The 27,749-nt window shown below is 42.3% G+C and overlaps 1 protein-coding gene across 1 annotated transcript in view; it reads right to left on the bottom strand.

The window, feature by feature from the left end:
• Positions 1–27,749, bottom strand: part of MTA3 (metastasis associated 1 family member 3) — a 211,571-nt gene that overhangs the window by 82,797 nt on the left and 101,025 nt on the right. The window contains exon 8 of the mRNA XM_030557652.1: positions 7,109–7,208. Within this exon, the coding sequence (XP_030413512.1) occupies positions 7,109–7,208 (100 nt within the window). The remainder of the gene's footprint in view (positions 1–7,108; positions 7,209–27,749) is intronic.

Below are 27,749 nucleotides of genomic sequence, written 5' to 3'. Positions count from 1 at the left end.
TGCCACTGGCCTGCTATCTGACATTGAGTGAGTCATTTGATCTTTGTGCCTCAGTTTATCCTCCTATAAGTATATTTGTACAGCACTTACTATAATGAGACAGAATTCTCAACTGAGGCTTCCAAGTGCTACTGCAATATGAATACTTTGCTTTTCTTATGAACAGCAGAAATCTTTCCCGGACTTTCAGCATGCCTTGGGAAGAGGCCTCTTCAAGTACTACTAGTGGCAGGATCTGCCTGATTAATTTAACTTGTAAAAAGCAATGCCTTTGATTCACTTTCTTCTACTGTGTACTTCATTATTTAGCACTGAACTTACAGTCGCCCTGACAAATTGCCTTGAGAAGTCACTGTAATGGATAAAATTAGTATCATGCTATCTCAAGACACATAGTAATCTGATTAGTCAAAGCAAAGAATTTTGGAGTTAAACTACTGATTTATTACTTATTTATCCTGACAAAGAATAAAACAAGTAACCTGAAAGATTGAAACTAACAGCATATGTAACGCTGTGGAAGGCTGATCTACCTGTTCAGATTTAAATCTCAACACTCGTGGAAAGCACAGATTGCACTTCTGCCAAGCAGCTGCTCAATCAGAATCCATCTCACTGATGAGTGACAAATGAGTGAGCAAATGGTGGTATTGATCTTGTTCTTTTAATGTTAATTTTCAGGAAAAGGTTTGTCATCTTTAGCTACCTAAACACTGATTTGTTTGTTGTATTCATATATTGGTAACAAAGGTACTTCAAAGAAACTGAAGAAATAACTGCATTATTCACTCAGCTGCTCTGTAGCAATTACTGGATGCTGAGGCAAGCTCCATGAGTAATGCCTTTGCTTTTTTTCCTATAGCCCCACCCCCTGCTCAGGTAGACTCCTATATCATGGTAGGTGGGTGGGGTTAGCAAGGGCAGAAGCAGCCTGAAAAGGCTGCAGCAGGCCTAAGACCACCAAAAGAGGGGAAAGATCACATCTGTTTTCGTCGCTTTCTCCAAGAATCTGAGCAGTCTGGGGACCAGAGGGAGAAACACCCAAGCTGGGATTCACCACAGATGAAGGCCAGTCAAATGGAAAAAAGTATTTGGACCTCCCCAAGATAGGAACCTCAGGTCTGGGGGGTGGAGGGGGAACACCTCTCTCCAGGAAGAAGGTGACAGTATCTTCTTGCTGTAACTTAATAGTATCTTAAAAGTCTTAGGGCCCGATATGCTCCAGTCCCCAGCTCCCAAAATGAGAGACTATTCACATGTAAAATCCAAAGGCAGTAACTCTCTTTATTCTTTGTTACTTTCAAGAAACTTCTTAGAATATCTTTTGGTTTCTGATTTACTAAAGTAACACAGATTCTTTTAAGCTAATTCCACCATCAGAAGCCAGCAGAGCAATTCTGTCTATCTAGCTTAGGTTTCACTAAAATGCCTATCTCCATCTAGCTAAGCACTGTACAAGAACTATCAGGCAAGGGGGAAAACCAACAAAAAAGCCTTTTAGGTTTCCCATCTTCTTCCTCCTCAAGGCTTTTACTCCTCAGACTGCAATATTTACAACTGAAGAAACAAAACTCACTGGTCTCTCTCAGCCACACATCTCAAGCCTGCAGTGACAGGGTGTGTAATCCCCCTGGCTCTAAGGCATCCTTCCCTTCCAGCATCTTAGCTGTTAACTCTATAGTTTCCTGTCTTCTAGAAGTAGTCTAATCAAGCTGCAGTTTCCAGCCTTGCCTCCTTCCCCTGTGTGTCTAGATGGGTAAGTGTGAAGATAATCTGACTTGCCCATAACCTGGTAGGACCTCTGCACCTTGCCCAATCACTCACAATCCGCCCAAAGTTATAACCCTTGCTCTTGTTTACAGAAATCGTCTTTAAATCACTGCCTAGCGACACAACCAATTAGGAATACAGCAAACACATGGGAGCTTAAGGCACTGCTATATCCCCGTTAATTGAGGTGCAGTGACTAACTGCTATTAAGAACACATTCAGTGCAATGTACAAAGGCTTATATACTCACATCACATCACTTCCAAGTGATAATGAAATACACCACAACCTCTGCTAATGAATATATCAACTTTAAGTGCTGCTCAAAACATGTTCACCAATTAACAATGGAATGTGACAGAAATAATAATATGAGGAGGAATGTGTCTTTTCCTAACTTAGAGGGGAAAAAGGCATGTGCACTGACAAGGAGAAAAGGAAAAGGAATTAAAAATGCTAAGAGAGCAGACAGTGAAAACAAACAAACAACATGGTAGCTCCTCTGGTGTTTTATTATAAGACACATCTTATATTCTGTGTAATGGAAGTTAATGGATCATTCCTAAGGCACAAACTTTCATACCACCCACCACTTGAATACTAAATCTATCTATTTAGTGATATGACTGCAATATGTACTTTGAACTATAAACAGAATTATTGTAGGGAACAATTTACAGCATTAACCACTGAACTGTATAGTAAGAAAGATCTACATTCTGTGGGACTTACAGAAAATTCTCAATCCAATAAAATGTTAAAGATAAAAAATTAATAAAATGAGTACCAAACTAGTAAACTATTCCATAAGAAAATATAGTGTAAATAATGTAAAGTGAATGGGAATATGTCACTGAAGTAACATCAGAAAGTGTGAAACGAAAAGATAAGATAGTATCTTTAAGAGCTATTTACAGCATAAGTATTACTCAAGATATTAAACTATATCTTAGAACAATACAATTTCCTTTACTATGTTACAGTAGTCTAGACTCAAATAATTTCCTTTTTCATTGATCATAATATCTGGGAACTGAGTATTTTTTAAAAACATTTTTCCAATTATAACCAATATACTTGATCTAAATCAAGTATTTACAATAATGAACCCCTTACTAGTGACTTTGGGATATAATGTTACCTTATTTTAGCCAAGTAACTAGAATTGCTGTCTCAGCACACTTTCATTATGTTGTTATTTATGCTATTGTCCCCGATCCCCTCAAGCAGTATGCACACACTGGGCATGTAGCACTGCAATAGTAGCTGTATCTATACAGTAACTTTTTTGAGTATTATATTTAAGATACAAACTCTTATAGGATTGTTAGTATGTGGGATTTCCTCAGTAAGATGTTTACCTGGAATAAAATGCTTCCAAATTTTGTTTGTGTTTGGTTTTAATAATAAATATATGGAAATATACCTATCTCATAGAACTGGAAGGGACCTAAAGGTCATTGAGTCCAGCTCCCTGCCTTCACTAGCAGGACCAAGTACTGATTTTGCCCCAGATTCCTCAGTGGCCCCATCAAGGGCTGAACTCACAACCCTGGGTTTAGCAGGCCAATGCTCAAACCACTGAGCTATCCCTACCCTCTTGCTGTCTTATAGAATACTACGTAAGTATAAGGTATACAAGAAAGGACACTATGATCAGTAGTGTATTATTTTTATAAAGTTCAATTAGCTTCTAGTCCAGTATAAATGAAATTACTATTACTTGACAGATTTCATAACTGTGAGTCCTCTTTTGCATGTTTTCGAGTGTATGTTATCCACTATCCAGTTCAAGGTCTCACATTTACCAGACTATATATTTAAATAACATTCTGTTGGATTTTAGGATGATATGCTATGGGGCAAAGCCAGTCCCTTGACCTCCATGACTGCACTGGTCCAATGCAATTCACTACCCAAGAGGTGGGAGGACTGAATTTCAGTGAGCTACAGGGAACGCGAAGGAGAGAAATGGGGTGAAGTCGATAAGTCACAGTTAATATGAAATAGGAAATCATCTGAGAAAAAGAGTCAGATCACAAACAGAGATTGAGAAAATATGAAGTGACAACCAAATTTGAAAGGAAATGCAAGGGAAGGTGCTTTAAGAACAATCACATATTCCAATTGAGCAGGTACGTGATCTATGCTGGTAGGAGTTACTCATCAGGAACGTTAGAGATGAAAACTAAACAAATACAAAAAAACTTTGTGGTCTTAAAATATTTCCATTAACATAACATGGCTGAATTCAATACATTTGCAATATGTGCTGAACTGAGCCATGTTGTATTAATGAATATATTTATTAGCAATGTACCTCCATTGAAATGTTCATGTTATGAAAGCCAATTTATTAAACATCCCTTTAAAAAGTAGCTGTTTTGCCTTTTATCTAGACAAGAAGATAGAAAAGAACTGGCTGTCAAAATAGTCAAATACACTATTAGGATGCCCCAACGCGGTGCCCGTGGGTGTCATGGAACCTGCCAGGGCATCTATGTGCGCCCGCGTACTGGCCAGCGGACAAACATCCGCCAAAATGCCACTGAAAAGCGGTGTCATCTAGAGATGTTGCTGTCAAAAAGTGGCATCACCAAGAGGCGTCGCCGCCGAAATGCTGATTTTCAGCGGTATTTCAGTGGCAATGCCTCTTGACGTTGCCACTTCTGGGCGGCATTTCGACGGATGCTTGTCTGCCGGCCACGGTCCTCGGTGGCTCACTGTCCGGCGCCTGCCACTCAGAAAAGGTTGGGGACCACTGGCTTAGTACATATACAGTGCTTTTCATTTGCAATGCATTATACAAGCATTAATGAATTAATCCTCACAACACACCTCTGTGCTGGGTAGGTTAAGAGTCTTACTTTACTAGCAAAATAGGAAGAAAAATCATGTAAAGGGCAAAGTTACAGAATAGCAAGACTAAGGCTAATGGCTCCACCTCCACAATGTATCATCTCTGAAAGCTTCTCTCCTTACCATAGTCAACAGGAATAACTTAAAGGTACTTTTATAATATGTGTGCATATATGTGATGAGTATATCTATCTACCTACAGATATTTATAAATAAACATCCATACAGATAAATAGATTTCTTTTTCCAAAATTCTCCCATTTAGAGCATTTAAATTGATCCATCACTTCCATGCCCACTTCCTATAATATTTGGGGGAAATGAGGACACCTGGAGAGATAGCGTGGAGCTGTGTTCCACTGTCTCAAAACATGTGAGGCTCTGGAGACAGCAGAAAGGGGTGTGTACTGGCATGGTGCTAGAGAATGATGGTGTAGCGAGTCGGTGTGGCTCCCCTCCGGCCCAGGGGCGTGAGTGCCCAGCCAAAAGCCTGAGTGGGAGGGGCTAAGGAGCAGTGAGCCCGCCCCTCAGAGGGTCAGAAGACGACCCGGAAGTACAAAGGCCGGCCGACAGAGATCAGTTGGTGCCCAGCTGTCGCCGGGGGCAGACCTGCTGCAGGGAGCTCGAGACTGGGAACCCTCTCTGGCCCAGAGCAGCCGCCCTGACTGGCTGGAGCTTCCCTGCGCCCGCTACTTGGAGGAGCTGCCGGAGCTTCCCCGTACCTATTACCCGGGGGAACTGCCAGAGCTTCCCCATGCCTACTACCCAGAGGAGCCGCTGGAGCCTCTCCAGCCCTGCTGTTACCTGGAGGAACCACCGGAGCAAGCCAGCCCGGACTTCCCTGAGGAACTGCCGGACCTGCCACCCAGCCCTGGCCGCGAGGAGCCCATGCTGCTGGACTTCCCGGGGGCCGACCCCACGGACCAGGTAGGCTCTGAGGGGGAGGTCGGAAGTAGCCCGGGGGCAGCCGACTCCGGTCCGGCTGCAGACGCGTTGGAACCTATGTCAGTGTGTTTCAGTCAGGACTCCCACTGACCAGTCAGCGGTGATAGCCACTGCTAGGGCCCCGGGCTGGGACGCAGTGGAGTGGGTGGGCCTGCATCCCCCCTGCCAGCCCACTTACGGGTGGCAGTCTCCCCCTCTCCCAGGTGCTCAGGCCTACAGGCCTGGGCTTATAGATTGTGTGCTTTGCTCAGCCCTGAGCCAAAAGAGCCTGAGCGTCGTGACTCTGCGTTTGGTTCCCCGCCCGAACTTAGGGCTGGGCCCCTTTAGACTGTATTGCTGCTCAGCCCTGAGCCAGAGGGCTTGTGCTTTCTAAACCCTGTATTGTTGCTCAGCCCTGAAGCAGAGGACCTGAGCCCCTTTTGACTCTGTATCGTTGCTCAGCCCTGAAGCAGAGAGCTTGAGTCCCTTAGACTCTGTATCATTGCTCAGCCCTGAAGTAGAGGGCCTGAGCCCCCCCTTTTTGACTCTGTACTGTGTTCTGCCCCGAACCCGGGGACCCGAGCCTTGTGACTTGGTGTTTGTCGCCCCAGGACCGGAGCCAGGGGGCCTGCCCGGCCAGAGAACGTGTAACGAGCCGGTGTGGCTCCCCTCTGCACCTCGGAGAGGGTCAAGCCCCGGTCCCACACGTTCACAGATGGATTATGGAGTTTGGGGACAAAAGGAACTGAGAGTCACAGAGAAGAAGGAACTGGCAAAAAGAGTGCTGGGTAGGGCTCTAAATGAGATGGGATAATAATGTTTGCCTAAAGCATGCTGTGGCTGTTCATAGCCATAACTTTTATTTTTTTAAGGGAGTCAATATACTGGAAATATAATGTTTTAGGGGTGCTACACAGACTCTATGGAAACACACATTCAACCTTAACCTTTTTAAGCAAAAATGTAATAATAGTATCAAGTGAAACACTCACCTCAATTATTTTTCTGAAAGCAAGAGGCAATGTGGTAAAAAAAGCAATCTCTCTCTATGTCACGAGGGTTTTGATGAGCTAATTAGCCTAAAGCTGTTTTTTCTCTCTCACTGCTTTTGGTTTGTACAAGGTGATAAAAACACACAGCTTGATTTTTACCGATTCTCATTCATATTAATTAGACACAAATACTGATATAATTTTTTAAAGTAACTGGATAGTTCAAAATCTACAAATAACACATGTGATGTGGTAAGAATGTACTTTTAGGGTTATCTGCTGGAAAGCAGACCTGAAGCACCATGGTTGAGGGAAAGGGATAGCTCAGTGGTTTGACCATTAGCCTGCTAAACCAAGGGTTGTGAGTTCAATCCTTGACAAGGCCATTTAAGGGATCTGGGGCAAAAAGTGGTCCTGCAAGTGAAGGCAGGGGGCTGGACTCAATGACCTTTCAAGGTCCCTTCCAGTTCTAGGAGATTGGTATATGTCCTATTATTATGGTTTGCTGAATTCCTACCATCTGCAAAACAGTACAATTATAGCATTTTTAGCAAACCTCTTACCAGTGTGATGTCTCGGGAAGCAGCAGCTGCACTCATGTGTAAACTAGGTTGCCTGACAGAACTACTACAGTCCAAAGCTCGAGCAAATGTACCAACCGCACTGGGGGAGGAAAAAGAAAAAAGATGGATAAATTAAATTCACACATTTATTTATTATCATTTATTAAAAGATGATTTATCATCACATAAATTAATCACTTGCAAAATAAAAGACATGCTGTAGTGATGAGATTATAATTTTAAACATTTTTATGACCTTTAATAATGAAAGACAGCAAAGTCATGATTTCTGTTTCAAACAATAGTTTCTAAGTTTATTTCTGTTTTTAAGCAGATTTCTGTTTCAAACAATAGTGTACTAAATACAAAAACAATTCACCATTTTAACAGTATGAGAACTAAAGATAATCTTATTTAAGGGCAATCAGACAAAATCCACAACTGTTCCAATGTGCTGATTGCCTCATTACTGTCAACTCAAGGGCCCTGGTTAGCTTTGGTTTTTTTAATTACTTTTTTTTTTAAATCAATCAAACTCTAAACAGCGCTTGACAGGTAAGCAAATATCACAAGATGAAATGTCACAATGCTACTTAGATGGTTTTACAGTCAACTCACAGGTAAGATGCAAAAAGAAATTATTTCATCCACTTTAGTAATATGTGCTTAATGCTTCCATTAGATAGGCAAGAAGGGTCCATCAGCTTGCAGCCACCTAAAATCTATATTTTCCACCCAAGCTTTTAGGTAATAAGCTGGATGCCCCTCTTAGCCTGGCTAATGGAAGCTTTCAGCAACGTTCACATGGACAGAATTTAAGCATGCCTGACAGCACACAACAGGGTAAAGGTAAGTGCATGTGCTATTCCAGAAGAAATCCTTAGCACAAGGGTCAAGGACTGATTATATCACAATACAACAGGATATGGGGCATCAATGAAAGAGGGTAGGGTTAAGGTTGCAGGCCAGGGCTGGCGTGTACTCTAACTTTGTATTTTCTGTTTTTACAGATTTAACTATAATGCATTTGATGCTCCGACAGGGTATGAGGCTCTTAATCTGCATTAATGGTGCTGAGCATTAAATTCCCCTTGTTTTTGAGGAAGATGTGGTGAAAAGGAGGACATGACAGGGTCACCTGAGAGGGTAGAAAGGAAGGCTTCTTCTAACATGTCACTGCCACTCAGCTAACAGCTCTGTCCTCATCCTCAGCCCCAGTAGGGTTGAAGGGGCCATGGGCAGGAAAGAAGATGGTAACGAATGGACTGCGACACTCACATCTACCACTGTTCAGGTTATACCAGGATTTTCCATTTCAGTAAGTGTGAAAAAGTTCTACACAAGTCTTTTGGGCAGGGTGGATAAAAAACAATTATTTAAATTATATTTTTAATGTTATTTATATTATAAGAAGTTTTCCCTTTTAAAAATAAACCTGTTTAAAATGAAATCTGAATTTAATGTAAAAGATGGGAAAGCTTATCGTTAATATAATCTCTTAAAACATTTAAATATCAAATAAATATGCTAAATTCACATACCTCTATCAAAAACTTGGAGTTAAAAGCTACTTCTCTTTATAAAGAAAGAATCAGAGGAAAACATCTAGTTTTGAGGTCAAGCTTTACAAATGTGACACAATAGGTCATGCAGTGTAGTAATGGCTTGATCCTGCGGGGGATTTAGGGGCTGCTCAACTTGGCGCAAGAGATTGGCAAAGTCATCACAGCTACTGGCACCCAGTCTCTGATCCAGGAGACATCATCATTTATCTCATCAGGACAGCTACTGAGCCCACCTCCATCATCTCATATGCTTAATTGCATTGCTGGGCTCCAAGTGACTCAGTTCCCAAATTATGAATATTTATGACTCCAGCCATCATGGAAACTTTTACTCTCCAGCTCATGGAAAAACACCGATTTTCCCAGTAACTACCTGCCCTTGCTTCTGGATGGGTCTGGGCACTTCATGTAAATGGCTTTGATCTTCTCCTTGCACGTGTACACAGACAGAAATACAAAGAGAAATCAATTAATTTCTCAACTGCCTCCTTCTCTATCTCTATCTCCGGCCGGAGCGCGGCAAGCCCCGCAGCCTCGCTCTCCCGGCTGGAGCCCCGGCCGGAGCGCAGCAAGGCCCGCCGCCCCGGCTGGAGCTCTAGCTGGAAGAGCGGGGCAGCGCCGCGCTCCCGCCGGCGCTTCACTCAAAGGAGTGGGACCATGGCAGACCCTGGAGCAGACCGCAGCTGGGGACCGGGGTAAGTTAAAAAAAAATTTTTAAAGGTGCCTAAGGCGCGGGGCCCTCTTAGGCGCGGGGTCCAATTCCCTGGAATCGGCCGAATCAACCTAAAGCCGGCCCTGATCACCTGTGTTCAAAATATAACTGGTATGCTGGTTTGTTGTGGGAGTATTTATCAATTACATTTTTACTGTTACTGTGGGACCTCTGAAATGGTTTTTCATTGATTAGTATAATCAAACATCCTAGGGGAAGATTTCCTGTTTAATATTAAGTTTGTATTAGGCATTATGAATTTTAACATTGGAAAAATGTGGGGAGGTATTTTCAAGCCGTTTGGTATGTTGCTAGAGATAAGGCTTTAAAAAGATTTAGATAAACCTTATGGTTTATTATTTTCCCTATAAAACCTTTCAGGGTGAAGTAGCCTATTAACACCCCTGTAGTCATAGGACAAAAAGGGGGATTAGTGGGTTAGACTGTTGTAATAAGCCATAAATCCAGGGTCTTTATTATAACCATGATTTTTAGTGTCGATCAAAGTTATGAATTTAAGCTACTAGTAGGGATGTAAATATCATTTAAAAAGTTAACTATTTAACAATTAAAAATATTTCATTTAAACATTTAACCAATTAAAGGGCTGGCCGACCAGCCTGGCTGGGGCTGGGGCCGTTCTGGCCGGTGCTGCTCTGGACAGCGTGGAGCAGCTGGGGTTGGCTGGTCGGCCAGCACGGGGCTGCTGGGGCCGGCTGGCTTGGGGGTTAACGGTTAAGGCAGGTTCACCGGTAAGACTAATGCTTATTGGTTAACATCTTTTGAAAGTGTTGAGCAGGTTTCCTTTGAGAATGAGGACTGATAGGTCAGATATAGAGTATCACTTCACCTTGAATGGTCCCTTACAATATGTGCTAACTACTTAAGCTAAACTATCTGTTCCACCTTGTATTTAGCTGTGACACTCTGAGTACCTTTCACAGACCTGAGGAAGAGATCCATGTAGCTGTAAAACATGTCTCTCTCGCTAACAGAAGTTAGACCAATAAAAGATATTACCTCACCCACCCTGTGTCTCTACACAAGGCAGTAAATGACCTGTATCAAAAAAAATTTTTTTTCATCATCTAGGAAAACCATGGATGAGTTCATAACTAAGACCAGCAAAGTCCAGCAAGACTCTATAGATGAAAAGATTGCTCAGTTTATTTATGCAACAAATTCTCCTTTTGTCTTGTTCAGAACAAATATTTCATTGACATAGTTCAATTATTAAAACCAGACTACATTCCACTCAGCAGAACAGATATTACTGGAAGATTGCTGGATACAGGAATATGAGAAGGAAATCAAATAACAGGCAAAAAAAGGGGGGGGGCGGGGGGAGACTGTTAATCTGAGTCTTGGTGGGAGGAGCAATGTACACAATTATCCAATAATATTTGCTTGTGTGACAACAGAAGATGGGCCTGTCTATCTCACAGAAACAACTGATACATCAGGAAATGCCCATATAACAGAATTCTTAAAATAAGAAGCAGTAAAAGCTAAAACAAACGGAACCAAAATTCAAACATCAAGTGTGTTGCTTTATCACAGACAATTCTGCAAATGTAATAAAGATGAGAAGAAATTTACAAGATGATAAGGAAGGGAACCTGAAACTTATAACATATAGATGTAGTGCTCCTTTGATGCATCTTTTAGGAAAAGACTTAAGTACAATTCCAAAAACAGAGGAAATGTTGAAATTGCAAAATACTTCCATTACACCCACTTTGCCTCAGATTCACTGAAAAGAGCAAGAGGATCCAAACTAATTTGTCCCCAAGATGTACGATGGAATTCAGTGGTTGACTCTTCTGAGCTATTTATTAAGAGCTGCCCTACTCTGATGACAATTTGTGAAGAAAATCATGACAAAAGAGATGAATCTACCTCAGCCAAAGTAGTCAACATCAGACTAAAGAGAAATGTAGAAGATATGCTGAATATACTACAACTAGGGATGTCAATTAATCACAAATAACTCACACAATTAACTCAAAAAAAGTAATCACAATTTTAAAAATTAATCGCGATTAATCACAGTTTTAATCACACTGTTAAACAACAGAATACCAATTGAAATTTATTAAATATTTTGGATGTTTTTCTACATTTTCATATATATTGTATTCTGTGTTGTAATGAAAGCAAAGTGTATTTTATTTTAGTACAAATATTTGCACTGTAAAAATTATAAACAAAAGAAATAGTATTTTTCAATTCACCTCATACAAGTATTGTAGTGCAATCTCTTTGTTGTGGAAGTGCAACTTACAAATGTAGATTTTTTTTGTTACATAACTGTGACGCTGCACTCTATATGGTTTGCAGTGCCAGAACACTGTTGTCAGTCATAACAATAATTTACATTTATCATGAAAAATAATCACAGAAAACAAATTTCAACCTTCTACAATATTTCATCCAGTCTGCACAGAAGAAGGGATCATACCTACTGACTTCACCCGAGTGCTGTAGATTCTGTGAAAAGGTGATTTGAAGGAATGTCACACTAGAACAAATTTGGTCACATAGCCAACAGTCATAGCATACCTCAAATGATATCCCCCCTCAAACTACTACACAGAAAAATCAAAAACATGCACAAACTACCATAAACATTTTAAACGATTCTTTAACTCAAAAGTATGGTGGATTGGTTTAAATCAAGGCAACTTAAATCAGAAAGTCTAACCAACTTTTCCATGTGCACTTCAGTTGTTTTCTAAAGAAAAGTGAATTCTCAGTAGTTGATATAATCATTAAAAAAACCTTTTGTAACTATTGTTCTTTGAGATGTCCATTCCATGCTAAGTGTGTGTGCACAACATGCACAATTGCCAGAGATTTTTCCCTCAGTGGTATCTCAGCTGGCTCCAGCACCTCTGGAGCCACCCACATATGCTCTGGTATAAGAGGCACCGCCAGCCCTGCACCCTCTCAGTTCTTTCTTGCTGGTAATTCTGACAGAGTAGTGGAAAGGTGGGTCATTGAATCTTGAGCAACAAATCTTGAAGAATAATAGTTACAAAAGGTTAGTAACTGTTTTTTCTTGTTCAGGTGCTTGCTCATGTCCATTCACCCTCTCCCCTGGTTCTTGAAAGCAGAAGACCAGAAATCTGAAGTGCAGGCAATATGATGTTTATTGGGATGCCAGCAAGCATGTATACCACGACTCTGATGCTGCAGAGCCTTGTTTCCCAATGTCTCATCCCCTCCTCCTCAGCAAGCATAATTATACCTGAAATGCATACCCACAGTCCCACTCCTTACAATTTATGGTCATGTTCCATTTTGGGGGGTCGTGGGCCTGGGGTCTTTGTCCCACCTCTTTTGAACCCCAAGGGAGGGGTAAGGAATGAGGTTGTGCTACGGTTAGGGGCAGGCATATCTCTGGTCTTTTAGGTTTTACCTTCCCCCAAACCACCCCTCCAGCCCTGCTTGCTCCTCCCGACTGGTTGCTTGACCTTGTCTTGAGATAGGAATTGAGGCAGTCTTCAAGTGAGTGCTCATATATTATACTTCCACCATGCCCAGTGATACTTTAACTGCTCTTATCTGTTCCCATTATACTAACAAACCCATCTCGCTAGGCAGAAGCAACATACACAGTGTCTGTCTTTTGTTTACACATATTATTAAGGATCCTTTTGTTCACACATATTAGTAAGAATGTATGCATATCAAAAAAAAAATCAAACAGGCAAGCAAAACTCACAATACTATCTCAGACGAAGATACAGGCCTGAATCCTACATTGGCACTAGCACTCTTAACATGACTCACAAGCAGTACCTCCAGAGGTGGACTTGAAGTTCATGGTCGTGCTAATTGCAATACTGCTCTCCTGAAACAGGCATTGTCAAGGGCCTGTTAGGTGATGGCGTACTGGGACATGAAGGTATGAACCAATGACCATGTTGCAGCTCTGCAGACCACATTGGCTTGGTACCTGCAAGAGGAAGCTGCTGCTGAAGCCTGGGCTTTCGTGGAATGAGCAGTCACAATGGCCAGAAGTGAAACTCAGCTCAGATACAGGCGGTTATACAAGACAAGATTCTTTGGGATGACACATCCCGTCCTTTCTGCTATAGAGTTGTGTGGACTTGTGGAAGGGCTTAGTTCTCTCAGTATAGAAGGTGAGGGCTCACCTAACATCCAATGTATGAAACAGACATTCCTCTGCAGTCGTGTGAAGTTTTGGAAAGATGACAGGAAGAAAAATGTCCTAGTTGTTGTGGAATTGTGACATCACCTTTGCTAGGAAGGCCAGTTGGGGTGTCCTTGAAGAACACGGTATAAAGGGATTCTGACATCAGGGCTTTGATTTCAGAGACCCTTCTGGCTGAGATGATCACCACCAGGAAGACGACCTTCCGAGAGAAGCATTATGGGGCACAATGCTAACGGCTTGAAGGGAGGCCCTATGAGCCTTGACAGGACCAGGTTTAAGTTCTATGGGGGATCAGATCATGAACCTGAGGGCAGAGTTTTTCCAGTCCCTTGAGAAACCTGACCGTCATCTCGTGGGAAAACACTGATCTGCCATTCACTGAAGAATGGAAGGCAGAGATGGCTGCCAAGTGAACCTCAACAGATGAGAAAGCTAGACCTTGATACATTGGGTAGAGCGGACAGTCCAAGACAGAGCGCAGAGAAGATCTGGGTGGAGAGAGATTCCTTTCGGAGGCCCAAGAAGTGAAATGTTTCCACTTTGCCAAGATGGTAGCTCTGGTTGAAGGCTTTCTGCTACCTAATAAGAATTGTCAAACCTCTTCCAAGCATGCCTACTCTTCAGGGTTCAGCCACGCAGCAATCTCTTCCATCTCAATGCTGTCAGGTGCAAGAAGGTGAGATTTGGGTGAAGCAACTGTCCATAGTCTTAAGAAATCAAGTCCAAATGGAGTGGGAGCATGAGTGGAGCTACCCTTAGAGGTCCAGAAGCATACCAAGCCAATGCTGGTGTGGTCAAGCAGCAGCTATCAGGATAACCTCTGCCGTGTCCTGTTTGATTTTTGGGAGGACCTTGTGAACCAAGGGGATCAGTGGGATGGTGTATACTAGGCGGGCTGTCCATGAAAGCAGTAAGGCATTGGAGAGGGAATCCATGCTGTGCCCATGCTGCAAACAGAACTGATGGCATTTCCTGTTCTGTCTGGTGGTGAATAGGTCCAACCTGAGGAGATCCCCACTTCTGGAAGAAGACACTGACAACCACCAGGTGAAGAATCTACTCATGATGAAAGGAAAAGGATCTGCTGAGGGGATCCAAAAGTGGGTTTTGGGCCCTCGGGAGATGTGACACCTCAAGGTGAATGACATGTTTCCTGCAGAAGTCCCACAGCCCGAGGGCCTCCTGGTACAAGGCTGAAGAGCAAGCTCATCCCTGCTTCTTGATATAAAACATTGATGCAATGCTGTCCCTCAAGACCTGCACCACTCTGCCTAAGACATGGGGAGGAACACTTGACAAGCAAAGAGTATCGCCCTAAGGACCCTGACATTTATATGCAGGGAGAGTTCTACCTGAGACAAGTGGCCCTGAGTCCTGAGACTGTAGAGATGGGCTCTCCATCCCAGGTCTGATGCATCTGAGACTAAGATTACCAATGGATGAGGCGCAGCAAAAGGTACCCTTTTCATTATGGATCCTGGGTCTACCCACCAGCTTAGCAAAGCAAGGACCAGAGGCAGATTCATGAGTATCGAATCGAAGTGGTGTCTGCTTGGGGAGTAGACTGATGCCAGCCACATCTGCAACACATAGGTACGTACCACCAGGTGACCCAACACTTTGAGGCAGAACCGAGCAGTTGTTAGTGGCTGGGTTGTGACCTTGGAGATCAGGTCAGACATAGGTTGGAACCTGACCTCCCGTAAGTAGACGTTGGCCTGGGGCAAGTCGAGCACTACATCTATGAACTCTGTTCTCTGAACTGGGACCAGAGTTGATTTATGCTCGTTCATCATCAGACCCAGTGACTGAAAGGTGGCCCTTACTGTACCAATGCTGTGCTGGACCTGAGCTGGTGAGAGACCTTTGATCAGCCAGTTATCAAGGTATGGGTAGACTTACACGCTTCAATGTCTGAGGAAGACTACTACCACCATCATACACTTCAGGAAGACCCATGGGGATTCCAAGAGGCCGAAGGGAGACAAGGTGAATCAGTAGAGGTGTTCCAGTCTCCTGGAAACACAGAGAGAATTAGGGAGGCCAGGGAGACCATGCAGAACCTCAGTTTCTTGAGATATTTGTTGAGGTAATGCAGGTCCAGGATGGGCTGTAGACCTCTCCCCTCCTCCCTCCCCGCCCCTGCCCCAGAGAACAGAGAGGTATCCTCAAAGGGGAGGTCCTGGATGGACTGTTGCCTTTTGTACAGGAGGCCCGATGACTGGAGCCACAAACAGCATCTCATGGTGATTGCTGATGCCATAGTCCTGGCTGCTGAGTCAACTGCATCCAGAGCTGCCTGGAGGGAGGTTCTGGCCATTGCCTGACCTCCTCTAGGATGGACGCGAACTCCTGCCTTGGCTCATGCAGCAGGGAATCCTTAAATTTGGACAATGAGTCCCACGTTAAAACTGTACCTCCACAGTACAGCCTGCTGGTTGGAGATATGCAACTGGAGGCTGCCCATCAAATAAGCATTGCGCCCAAATAGGTCCAGTCTCTTGGCCTCTTTATTTTTAGGGATAGCATTCAACTGCCCCATCTGTCCCGTTCATTCACCACCAATGCTACCAGGGACCCCGAAGGGGGTGGTGTGAGTAAAGGTACTGAAACCCACTGGCTGGGACATAATACTTCTTCTCAGTCCTTTCTGAGGTTGGGGAAGTGGGAGAGGGGTGGGCAGAGAAGAAGGAATCTGCCATAATACCTTGATGGGTCCCATCACTGCCTTGTTAATGGGCAGGACCACTCTGGAGGAAGTCACTGCAGCCAGGATGTCAGTTAGCCCGTGTGCAGACTCCTTGAGCTCCTTGACTTCCAGTCCCAAGTTTGCGGCGACCCTTTTCAGGAATTCTCAGTGGGTCATGAAGTCATATGGCGGGAGTAGATTACTAGGACCTGTGACTGCCTCATCCAGGATGACAAGGGCTCCACCACGTCCATTGGTGCCATTTCTTGGACATCGGCACCGAGGTCAGTACTAGAGTCAGGGTCTGGTGCCGGATGGGACAAAACAGTGGCTCGCCTCTCAGACAGCATTAAGTATGAGCTGTGAGAAGGGAGGCCCAGTACCAGGGCAAACCCCCATGGGTTTCAATACTGTCACTGCATTGGCCAGTGGCCCGGTGGCCATGTGTTGGCCGGGGGAGCCGTACCGAAGTCTGGGGTGTAAGCTGGGTACCAGTAGATCTTAGGTGAAGCAAATGATTCTCCTTTGGACTCCGAAGAGGATTCTTCCCTTGAAGACAATGGCTGCAAAGAACTTGCTTGGGGAACAAGAGACCAGAGATGGGCTGGAGATCGTCACCCTTCTTCCCTTCTATCCCTCGTCGCCTTGCTGGCAGTAGGCCATGAGGGATCAGCAGGATCAAGAGGGATGTCAGATCCTTTGACACCTGGAAAGCCTCCAGGATCAAAGGGGTCCGCAGGCATATGGTCCCGTGGCTACTCCCAGGAGTTGGAGGCAGGTCCCGGATTGGACTTGGAACTCTAGGCAGAGTCACCGGAGCCAACGGTGGCTCAGGGAAGGACGAGTGTTCCGGCACAGGTCTTGCTATGCTGGTCATTCCTCGCTTGTGCATTCTCCTTCAGTGCTATTATTCTTATGCTTCTTTCACAGCACTGGGGATGGAGAATGGTGCTGTGAAGAGCACGGTGCTGGTGGGGCATTTCAGGTCAGCCTGGGAAAATTTTCAAATATGCCTATATGAAAGTGATTGGAACTAAAGTTCCTACTCACCTGAATCTCTTGCAAATGAGACAACAGTCTTCTAAGTTACTTAGGCTGTCCTTCAGATTTTTTTAAACTGATCAATGCCGTTGTCCTCATTTTTATTCATAGACTGGAAGAGAACAGATTAGTTTTCCTCTTTTTCAACTCCCAGTCAATCTTTCAGTTTCAAAAAAATAGTCTTTCTGTGCTTGCAGAAGAGGCTACTGCAGTCAAAAACTGATTTAGCACTTTAACAAACTCCAGTTCCAGGTGCTTAGCTAATGACTCCTGACAGTTCAGTGGTGTCATTTAATTTTTATATTTTCCATTTAAAAAATGCAGAAATGGTGAACTTAAAATTTTTAAATGTTCACTTTTATGAGTTTCCTTGTACTTTTCTACAATATGACTAAAAAGTGCATTTAACAGCATAAACATTTGAAATCAATTCTATAACACATGCCACCAACCAACATGACTGAAAATCTCTTTAGCTTGCTGCAAGAGAAATAAAAAATAAGGCTTTGGCTACACTGGTGCTTTACAGCACTGCAACTTTCTTGCTCAGGGGTGTGAAAAAACACACCCCTGAGTGCAGCAAGTTACAGCGCTGCTAAGTGCCAGTGTAAACACTGCCCCAGCACTGGGAGCGTGGCTCCCAGCATTGTAAGCTAATCCCCCCGGGGAGGTAGAGTACCTGCAGCGCTGCGCTGGCGTCGTGACCACACTCGCACTTCAAAGCGCTGCTGCGGGAGCGCTACTGTGGCAGCGCTGTACGGCTGCAAGTATAGCCATACCCTAAGATGCAAATTGGTAGCAGTGTTAAATGCTGCTGAAATTTATTTTGGAATTCACCCCAGACTACATATGCATTAACCGTGGAGTCACATATGTAAAACAAGAAGAAAATGTATGTTTTTGCTTGAATACTAGGGCTACAGTAAATACCCAGGGAGTGTAGAAGCTGTGATGCTCATTAAGTATGTGGCCCTCTCCCTTTTCATCAGTAATGCATTAATGTGACAGCAAGGTGTTATGGGGCATTGCAGAAGCTATCTTCCAGGTCTTTAAAGTACTTCTGTAAAGTAATGGGGACAGCCCAAGTATCCATGACAAATTCCAACTGTGGTGTTCACACTCCACCTAATTTTCCCTTGTAGTTTCAACTGTATTCACATTCTTCTTCATTTTCTAATCTAAATTATTTTGTAATGTTGCTGTGCACTCAAACAACTAACATGAACCCAAAGATAGCAGTATTTCAGTGGTAGGCAGAGTAATTCATTACTGTCTTCATTCAGAACACACCCAGTAAATAGCCTGAATACCTATGGGAAAACAAATGGTGCACTGTGATACCATATCCCTGCATTGGCTTGCAGTGTTATAATGGCTTCCCCATGCTCTAGGCTTGGGTTTCAAATGCTCTCCTCACTGTTCTGCCAATGAAGTCAGAACAAGTACATCCCTAATTAACATGCTTTTTTTTTCCCTTCCAAACAATGTCCTGTCTCAGAGATAACTTCAAGGGAACTATAAATATAGCATTTAACAGCACTATGCCCAATGCAAAATGTCAAAACAATAAAGAAACTGTGAAAGAAAAACAATATGCATGAAACCACATTAGTGAAAACCAATAAAGCAGATTAGCTGCTCAGAGTAATTAAAGTGTACTGTGATTTTAGATTAAAAAATAGGGTAACTACCCCTGCCTGGATAGTATATAATAGTGGCACCCTCTCTCCCCTCAAAAAGGGAGGAGTGAGGGGGTAATTCTTCATACAAATACCATACTTTGCTAAATAGGTGTGAGAGCTTTCTTTGCTGGACCAAAGGATCAGGAATACTTTAATTAGTTTTTTCCTGCTTTGTTTATTTGAGGCATTCTGAACTGATAAGGCATTCTCTAGGACACTTAACAAGGGATTGCAGCAGCAGGACAAGAAACAATTTAAGATACGATGATGTCACAGTCTAGGATTTAGGCATGTTTCTGCTATTCAAAAGATTTTATTTTGTTTGATAAAGCTACGGAAAACTCAGCAAAATAAAAATATCCATAGCAAGAGAGGGGTTATTCATAGCACTGCAGGGATTGAAAAATTTTCTTTCTGATTACTGATACAGGACTAGTTCTTAGAAGAACTAGTCTGCCAAAATATTTCTAGCATGGCCAGGTCATGAAATATTGGAACTTAAAATGTAAATGTCATCAAATAATTTACAAATTAATTATTCATTATTTAATATTAACTATGCATTACTTCCCAATCATTTCACAAAACTAAAAGTAATACAGTTAACTTGAAGTTAGACAGTTTTAAAAAAATAAGTTAGTTTCAAATACATTTATTATTTGGATTAATGTGGATTATTTGGATTAAGCCCTAGTCATGGGCCAGGACCCCACTGCGCTAGGCACTGTGCAAACAAAGGACAAAAAGATGGTTCTCTGCCTCAGACAGTTTACAATCTTGTTTGAAAATCTATCAAAGGGGTGATAGATACTGGTATTGTTGGCAAATCAGAGGCAAAAGTTGACATTTTGATAGTGAATAAGAAATATGTAGGGTGGGGATATGCACACCATGAAAGGCCTTGAAAGTGAAGACAAGTAGCTTATATTCGGTGCCATACATAAGGATGAGCCAGTGGAGAGATGCAAAGAGAGAAGTCATATGGCCAATGCAATGGGCTAGGAATATGATCTTTGCAGCAGAATTATGAATGGATGTGAGTAAGGCAAGATTGCATTTGTCAAGGCCAGAGAAAGAGAAGGTGCAGTAACTGAGACATGAGAAGAGGAGAGCTTCAATGATAGTTTTAGCTGTGTGGACAAACAGGAAAGGCCCTATCTTAGATATGTTATGAAGAAAGAATCAGTAAGATTTAGACACAAGGTGGGTGACATATCATCTTTTATTGGACCAACTTCTGTCGGTGAGAGAGACAAGCTTTCGAGCCACACAAAGGTCTTCTTTCAGTCTAGGTTCACAGTCAATTTTTTTCAGAAGCAATCAATGTAATGATCAAGAGTGCATTTTTGTCCGCTCCGTGGTGTCCAGTCAGATGATTCTTTTTTCTTTTGATTGTCAGTAGGGATGTGGTAATTGTGAGTGGTGTTGTCATTGTCGTGAAAGAATTCTTTGAGGTGGAGATGGTGGAAAAATTCTTCTTCTCAACTTTAGTATGGTATATCAGGAGTTCAGTCGCTTACAGCAGTGGTTTTCAAACTTATTTTCTCATGACCCAGTTGAAGAAAATTGTTGATGCACATGATCCAACATAATTATATCTTTTGACTAGAGTTTTCATAAAATCATAATATTGCAATATATTCCAGCTTAACCCACTTTACATAACTAACACTAGACAAAGCCATTACTTTTAAACAAAACACTATAAAGGCGATCAGGTTGAGTTTCATTTACTTAACTTGACCGGTGGGCCTGTTTATTCCTCATGATTTTGTTCCAGTCAGGATCACAGGATGAAAGGGCTACCTGCATATCAGGTCCACTGTTCATTCGATTTCTTTCTTTGATTTTTCATCTTGTCACAGTTGAAAATCCCACTTCACACATGTAGGCTGTTGTGAATGGTAGCAACAAGAGCACACTTACTTTACTTAGCAGTGGATATTCTTTGAACACTGATCCATAATGATGACAAGTGTATTGACTTGTGCCGTGTTCTCAGAGTATTATCACAGGTGAGATGCAGTAGTTCATTCTCTTGCGAGGCACCAGATTTAGCTCCATTGTTGCCTCAGGGTTTTCGAAAGCAAAAGGATCTTTCACCTAGAGTTTTTCATTCAAATATTCAAACTTGTTTATTGGGAAATAGCGACTAAAACAGACAGACAGAGCGGTGAGATGTAACTGTATGATAGTTTTAATTTCATTCACTTTTTCCTCACTGGTGCTATTCTCCTCAATGTGTTGTAACAGTGTTGGGAACAAGTAGTAGCTGGGTCGATTACTTTTCAGACGTGCTTGCCACAGTGCCAATAACTTTTGAATTACTTGTATCTCTTCACAATGTCGAAACAAATCATTGCATCTTCTTTGTAACATCAAGTTTAGTTAATTTAAAATCGAGAAAATGTCAGCAAGGTATGACTTTAATAACCACTATCATTGTCAAACAAAGGTGCCAAGTTAGACTCTTTCACCACCAAAAAAACATGAATCTCGTTCCTGAGTTCGTTCACCCTGGTAATCACTCTGCCCCATGACAGCCACCTTGCTTCAGTGTGAAAAAATAAATGCATGTGTTCTGCTCCCACGTCTGAGCGTTGCACTTCTAAAAGCCTGCTGTTAAGTGAGCTCCCTTTAATGAAGTTTACGATTTTGACTGCTTTTTTCAGTACTGCCGTAAAATCAGGAGGCAAAGCTTCACAGTGAATGAAATAATGATTCCAAACAATGTCATTGCCAGCTGCCTCACAGATTTTTTTCACAGCTCCCCTGTTCTTTCTGGTCATATTTGCTGCAACGTCACTTGTTATTCCTTTGCAGTTACCACATTCTAGTTTGTATTTTCCAACTATGCAGTCATTCAGTGCGTCAAATATCTGTGCCCTTGTTGTATTTGTTGGTAGGGTTAGACAACACAGCAAATCCTCCTTAAAATCATCTTGCCATACGTACTTCACATAAATTAACAGCGTTGTGCAATCCGAAATATCAGTACTTTCATCAAGTTGTACAGTAAAATCCCCCACTGACTGTAACAGCGCTACAAGTTGAGCTTCCAACTTCTCTGCAATATCATGTATTCACCGAGACGCTGTGTTATCACTGAAAGGAATACTTGTCCATTTTTCAGCAGACTTCTCATCACAAATTGTCCATGCCATATCCCCAGATGCTGGAAGAATAACTTTTTCAGCAACCGTATGGGCCATTTTCACTTTTGCCACACGATATGCAACCAACTACGATGCCAGCTGTGCTTTATTGTTTAAGGTGGTTGACTGGCTGAGAACCTGACCTGATAAGTTAAGTTCCCATTGCTTCCTTTGAAAATAGTCCAGTGGTTATCCATGAGTTCTGTATGTTTTGTTTCTACATGTCTCCTCAACTTTGATGGCTTTAAACTCTTGTCTGCAAGCACTTTGGTGCAAACAACACATTGGGGCTTTGGTTTTTGGTTTGCTTTCGCACTGTTCTGCTTCAGCCATGATTTTTTCTTTTAGTGGCTGTTCAGATGAAGTAGATGCAGCCTGTTAATTTTTACTGCTAGAATTTTCTGTTGTGCATGGCGTACTTACACTCCCTCGCAGATGTTCATGGATTTGATCGTGTGTTTCCCAACTTCTTTTCTTATTACAGAATGATCCATATTTTCAGCTTTTGGGGGGTTTATCAAAAATCATGCAAAAATCTGAGTTTCCACACAGCAGTAGGCAGATCGGAAAAGCAATTTAGGGGACTATACTCAAACTGTATTGTCCACATGTATAGTGCATAACACATAGTAGGTGTAACATGCAACTCTGTGCAAATACTAGAAACATGATGTTATGCATATATAATTGTAAAGTTATTCTAATGATGTTGTAATCAGTGTTCCCTGTAATTTCTCCCACTCGTGTGGAATGAATCTTGTTATGTGCACCAATATAGAGGTGATGTATGACAAATCACCTCTATATTGGTGCACATAACAAAATTAATGCAGTGGGGCTCAAGGCTTCAGAGTGTGGGAGGTGGCCCAGGGTCGGGCAGAGGGTGGGATGTGGGGGTGAGGGCTCTGTCTGGAGGTGAGGGCTCTAGGGTGTATCAGGGGATGAGGGGCTCAGGATAGAGGAGGGGCTCAGGGCTGGGGCAGAGGGTTGGAGTGCTGCGGGTGCAGGCTCTGGGGTGGGGCCAGGGATGAGGAGTTTGAGATACAGGCAGGCTGCCCGAGGGCTGGGGCCAGAGGAGTCCACCCACCCCTGTCCCGCCAGCAGCAGCTAGCTCCAGGGGAGGGGCCCCTCTCTCCCCACTGGCGGCAGCGAGCTCCGGGACTGGAGGAGAGGCTTGCAGCAGCCCTGCAAGCCCCAACTTGCTCCCCTCTTCAGCTCCAACCCACCTCCTACTTCTCTCCTCTCAAGGTCCCTGCTGCGTGCCCCAGATCACTATAATTTGAATCAGCAAGGAGAGCCAGTGTCTGACATTCTGCGACCCAGTACTAGGTCATGGACCATACTTTGAAAAACACTGCCTTAGAGAGTACAGATAATTCATCCCCAGTGTGGGGTAGTTCTGATAAATTGATGAAGTTTGGGTGTCATGTAGAGACCGTGGGGAGGGGTACAGTGCCAAGGTTTCTCCTGGAGGTGATGTTCTGTGGGTTATGGAGTAGCTGTAATTGATTCCACTTTATGTTTTTGTGTTGGATGGCTGTTGTCAGGTGTTTCTGATAGTTGTTTTAGATTTCTTTCATCACTTCCAGGTAAATTCCCTGTTTTTTTTTCTTCCAGCGTGTGGGTAGCATGTGATGATTTCCTGTTTGAGGTCATACCTTCTGGAGTATGCGAGGTGCAGTAAGTGGTTCCTTCATTTTTCTGAAGTCCATTATAGATGGTGAGACCCCTGAGGATGATGTATTGTTTCTTGCATTTGCTCAGGAAATGGACGCCACTGTTAAGTTTTTGTTTCCTTTTTCTTATTGTGGAGTTTCCATTTCAGACAGCTAAATTCAGTATCTTCCATTGTTGCATGCAGTGAAGTTGTAGAGTGTGTCAATCCCAGGATATAGGAGTGACAAGGTGAGTGAGGTAATATCTTTTATTGGACCAACTTCTGTTGGTGAGAGAGACATGCTTCCGAGCCACATAGAGCTCTTACAAAAGTTTACAAAAGCTCTGTGTGGCTTGGAGGCTTGTCTCTGTCACCAACAGAGGTGGTCCAAAAGAAGATATTACCTCAGCAATGTTGGCTCTCTAATATCCTGGAACTGATCCAGCTACAACTACAGTGCATATAACTTCAGTAAGATTTAGATACATCCTGGCGATAAGGATGTATAGCAGTCTGAGTCAAAGATGGAACCCAAATTATGAGCCTGAGTGACAGGCAGAATGGTGGTGGTGTCTACAGTGACAGAGAACAGAGATAGGGGAGAAAGCTTGAGGGTGGGGAGAAGATTAAAAGCTCTGTTTTAACCATGTTGATCTTGAGCTGACAGCTAGATATCTGCGAGAGGATGTCAGACAGACAGGCTGAGATTTTAGTTTGAACAGAAGGAGGTAGGATAAAGTTTAATTTATGTTTGTGGATGAAATTACCCAGAGATAAGGTGACGAGGGAGAAGAGATGCAGATCAAGGAAACCCCACAAAAAGCTGAAGGGGGGGATCAGGAGGATCTTCCGAAGGACAAGCTGAAGGAACAATTTGAGAGGTAGGAGAACAAGGAGAGGACAAAGTTATGGAAGCCAAGGGAAGACAAGATTTCAAAAGCAGAAAGGTTGATGGTGTTAAAGGCAGCTGACAGGTTAAGGAGGATCAGGATTCTGAGTTTTGGCTAGGAAGGGGTCATTAGAGACTTTGGCAAGACAGGTTTCAGTTCAGTGCGAAGGGTAGAACCCAAATTGGCGAGGCTTGAGGATGGAATTGGAGGAGAGGAACATCAGACAGCTATTGTCAAAAAAAGTTCAATGAGCTTAGATGTGAAAGGGAAAAGGGTGATGGGGTAGTAGTCAGAGGAACCAGGGGTCAGAGGTGAAGGCTTCTTTCTATATCTGTGACAGGGGAGAAGGAAGAAAGAGCTGTAGGAAGGGAAGCGAAAGTTCATGTCATATTTTGTCAATTTTCTCTCCCAGAGCTCCCCTACCGATTGGGATTTTATAATCAGGTTTTCCAATTTTTAAAGTGGCTTCCTCTTCCCTGTTGAACGGCCAACAAAATAAAAAGGAAAGACTCACTATTAAGAGGAAACAATGAAATTGATTACACAAAATGCTGTCAAATGCAAAATCATTTCTCAAATCTTTTTGTTATAGTAATTGTACCTGCTACTTGGAAAACAATTGTAGATGAAAAAATTCAGGGAGAAGTGTGATTTCCAAGTTAACAGCCTTGCTTCAAAAAAAAAAGCTAAGGTTTAGGTTCCTCAGGCCACAAAAGCTGAGTGGCCACGGAGTCTCATGGGGCTGACGATGTCATGAATAGCTTGTCTATCATGTCTGAGACGCACCACTATACAATTAAGTCAAGAGCAAAAAATAGTTGATGATAGGAAAAAATAAGGTAGACAGAGAAAAAAAAATCAAAACTTAATTTAATTGGGCCCCGGGGCAATTGTAGTTACTCCAAATACAGTTTTCTTTCCCTCCCTCCAGCCACTTCCACTACAGCACAATATTTAGAATCTAACATTCACTCAAGAATCAGAGATTAACTCTAGGGTCTCCAACTTTTCAATTTGTGTATAGCACTAGCTAACACTGGTCCCTGCTTTACCAGTTATCAAAAGCTGGTGGTTTATAAAAACTAGGTCATATTTGAGAAGAATGAGGTTTAAAAAAAAAAAAAAAGCAAGGTGGTAACAGAATGATGTAATTTTAAGGTACAATAGCTCATGTGTTACCAGCATTAGAAAATAATGTTATTCACCACTGGAAAGCTGGATTCTCTACGGGTGTACAACAATCATTTTTAATCCAGGTGGTTTGCAAGGCATTAAAATCTTAAAATGGTCACAAACCCCTCAGACAGCACTGGTATTTTGGCATGGGCTCAGAATTTTAGATAGCAAATTCTGGATCTCAGATCAGTATAACTGGTCCCTGTTCTGCCTCAGGAATTTTAGTCTCATCAGTCCAGGTGAGATGGAGTTCATGACCTGTTCTGTTCCGAGTTTATATTTCTCAGAGTGCTCAATCCTTTCCCCTCCTCTCTTTCAGAGGCTTGAGGTGAAGATTAACTGCACTCCTCTACAACCATTTTGATAGGTTTAGTTAAAACTAGGCTTGGAAGGATTATATATTTTTATTGGTAAATGTTGATTTCACTGTACACACACAGATGATAAAGTATTTCCATTATAATCAGGATTTACAGATAGACAAAGTAAGAAAAATGCTGCCTGAGAATGTATTAGAGTTTGATTTAAGGAGATTTATTTTGTATATTTTGACATGTGATGTTGACCATTTGTGTTTTATTGGTGATAAAGCTTTAACTCTCTGAATTTCAACATCTACTGTCATTTAATTATTGTCTGATCCCTGCATAATTTCCTGGAACTGTGAAAATTTACATTGATAAAAATTGGAGAAAAAATGCTTAAAGCTCATACTTCTGCATAACGATGAAAATTTAAATGGATTAAAAAAAAAAGCTTAAAAAACCCACTGATTTATCTCTTGTAATTATACAAAAATAAAAATTGAATTCTGCCAAGCCCAGTTAAAACATGTCATCTTTCAGGCCTATACAAGGTTGTCTGAGAGCTCACAGTAGTTCTCAAAATACATTTATACATGTATGAAACAGACCCCAGATCCAGCCTTCAGGCCAAAGGATCTAAGCATAGTTATGGGGTTCAACCCACCTTAGCTTCTTAGAGAGTGCCCAATCATTAAGGAAGCGTTCGTTCTTTTGTTTGCCTTATTATGATGTCAATACCCCATTTCTCAAGAGTCACAAATGAAGCTATAGAAGGGCATTTTTTATCTTTGCCTATACAACCAGTCTATAAGCAGCCAGTTAAGATACACTCCTTTCATTAATTAAAGGGCATTTCAATTCATTTAAGTCTTCGAATACTTTTTTAATGCAGACATATGCTACCAGCACAATGATAATTAAAGTTGGAAAAAGACCCCAGAGATTTTCAACTATTGGATAGAGCAGAATGTGACATGCAGAGTACATTGATAATAAAATGTTGCTGTTCCAGAAGATTAATTTTTCTTGTCATTTCTAAAGCAACTAATTTTAGGTACAGAGCTGTGCTTCATTACTCCCACTTTCTGATACTTTTTTCAACCTCCAAAAGTTTAAAGTGTTAGGGAAATGACCGCTGAACAGAAGGAAAGTTGTCCACTGTTATTCTTCGTCGGGAAGAGGAATGGGCTGGGGTCTTTGGAACAAAGAAAAGCAAAATATTATATGGAATATCTGATACATATCACTTTGCAGTCTCAGCAGTTTTGCTAGGAAAATGACTAGGGGACATATGATAAATCTGAAACACTTTCATTTAAAGAGGGGAAAAAATCTGAAAAATGGAAATGGCTTAAATTCATAAGACATCACTTAAACACTCCTATGGCCCCACCCTCTTCTCTAATTTCAATGAAAAAGAGGAAAGAATCTCTGCAACAGATGTTACAATCAAGAAGGAAGGAATTACAATTTGGCAATGGGTCAAATTCTGTAGGTGAGGAGCACAAAGAGGGTGTAAATTCAGCCTACATATGCAAATTAGTAATTTTTTAGCCAAGATGATATCCAGCGGTGTAAAATGTACA

Source organism: Gopherus evgoodei, chromosome 3, assembly GCF_007399415.2.
Source record: "Gopherus evgoodei ecotype Sinaloan lineage chromosome 3, rGopEvg1_v1.p, whole genome shotgun sequence".
Lineage (NCBI taxonomy): Eukaryota > Metazoa > Chordata > Testudines > Testudinidae > Gopherus > Gopherus evgoodei.
The sequence above is the reverse complement of the archived record's forward strand: the minus strand, read 5'-3'. Positions and strand labels throughout refer to the sequence as shown.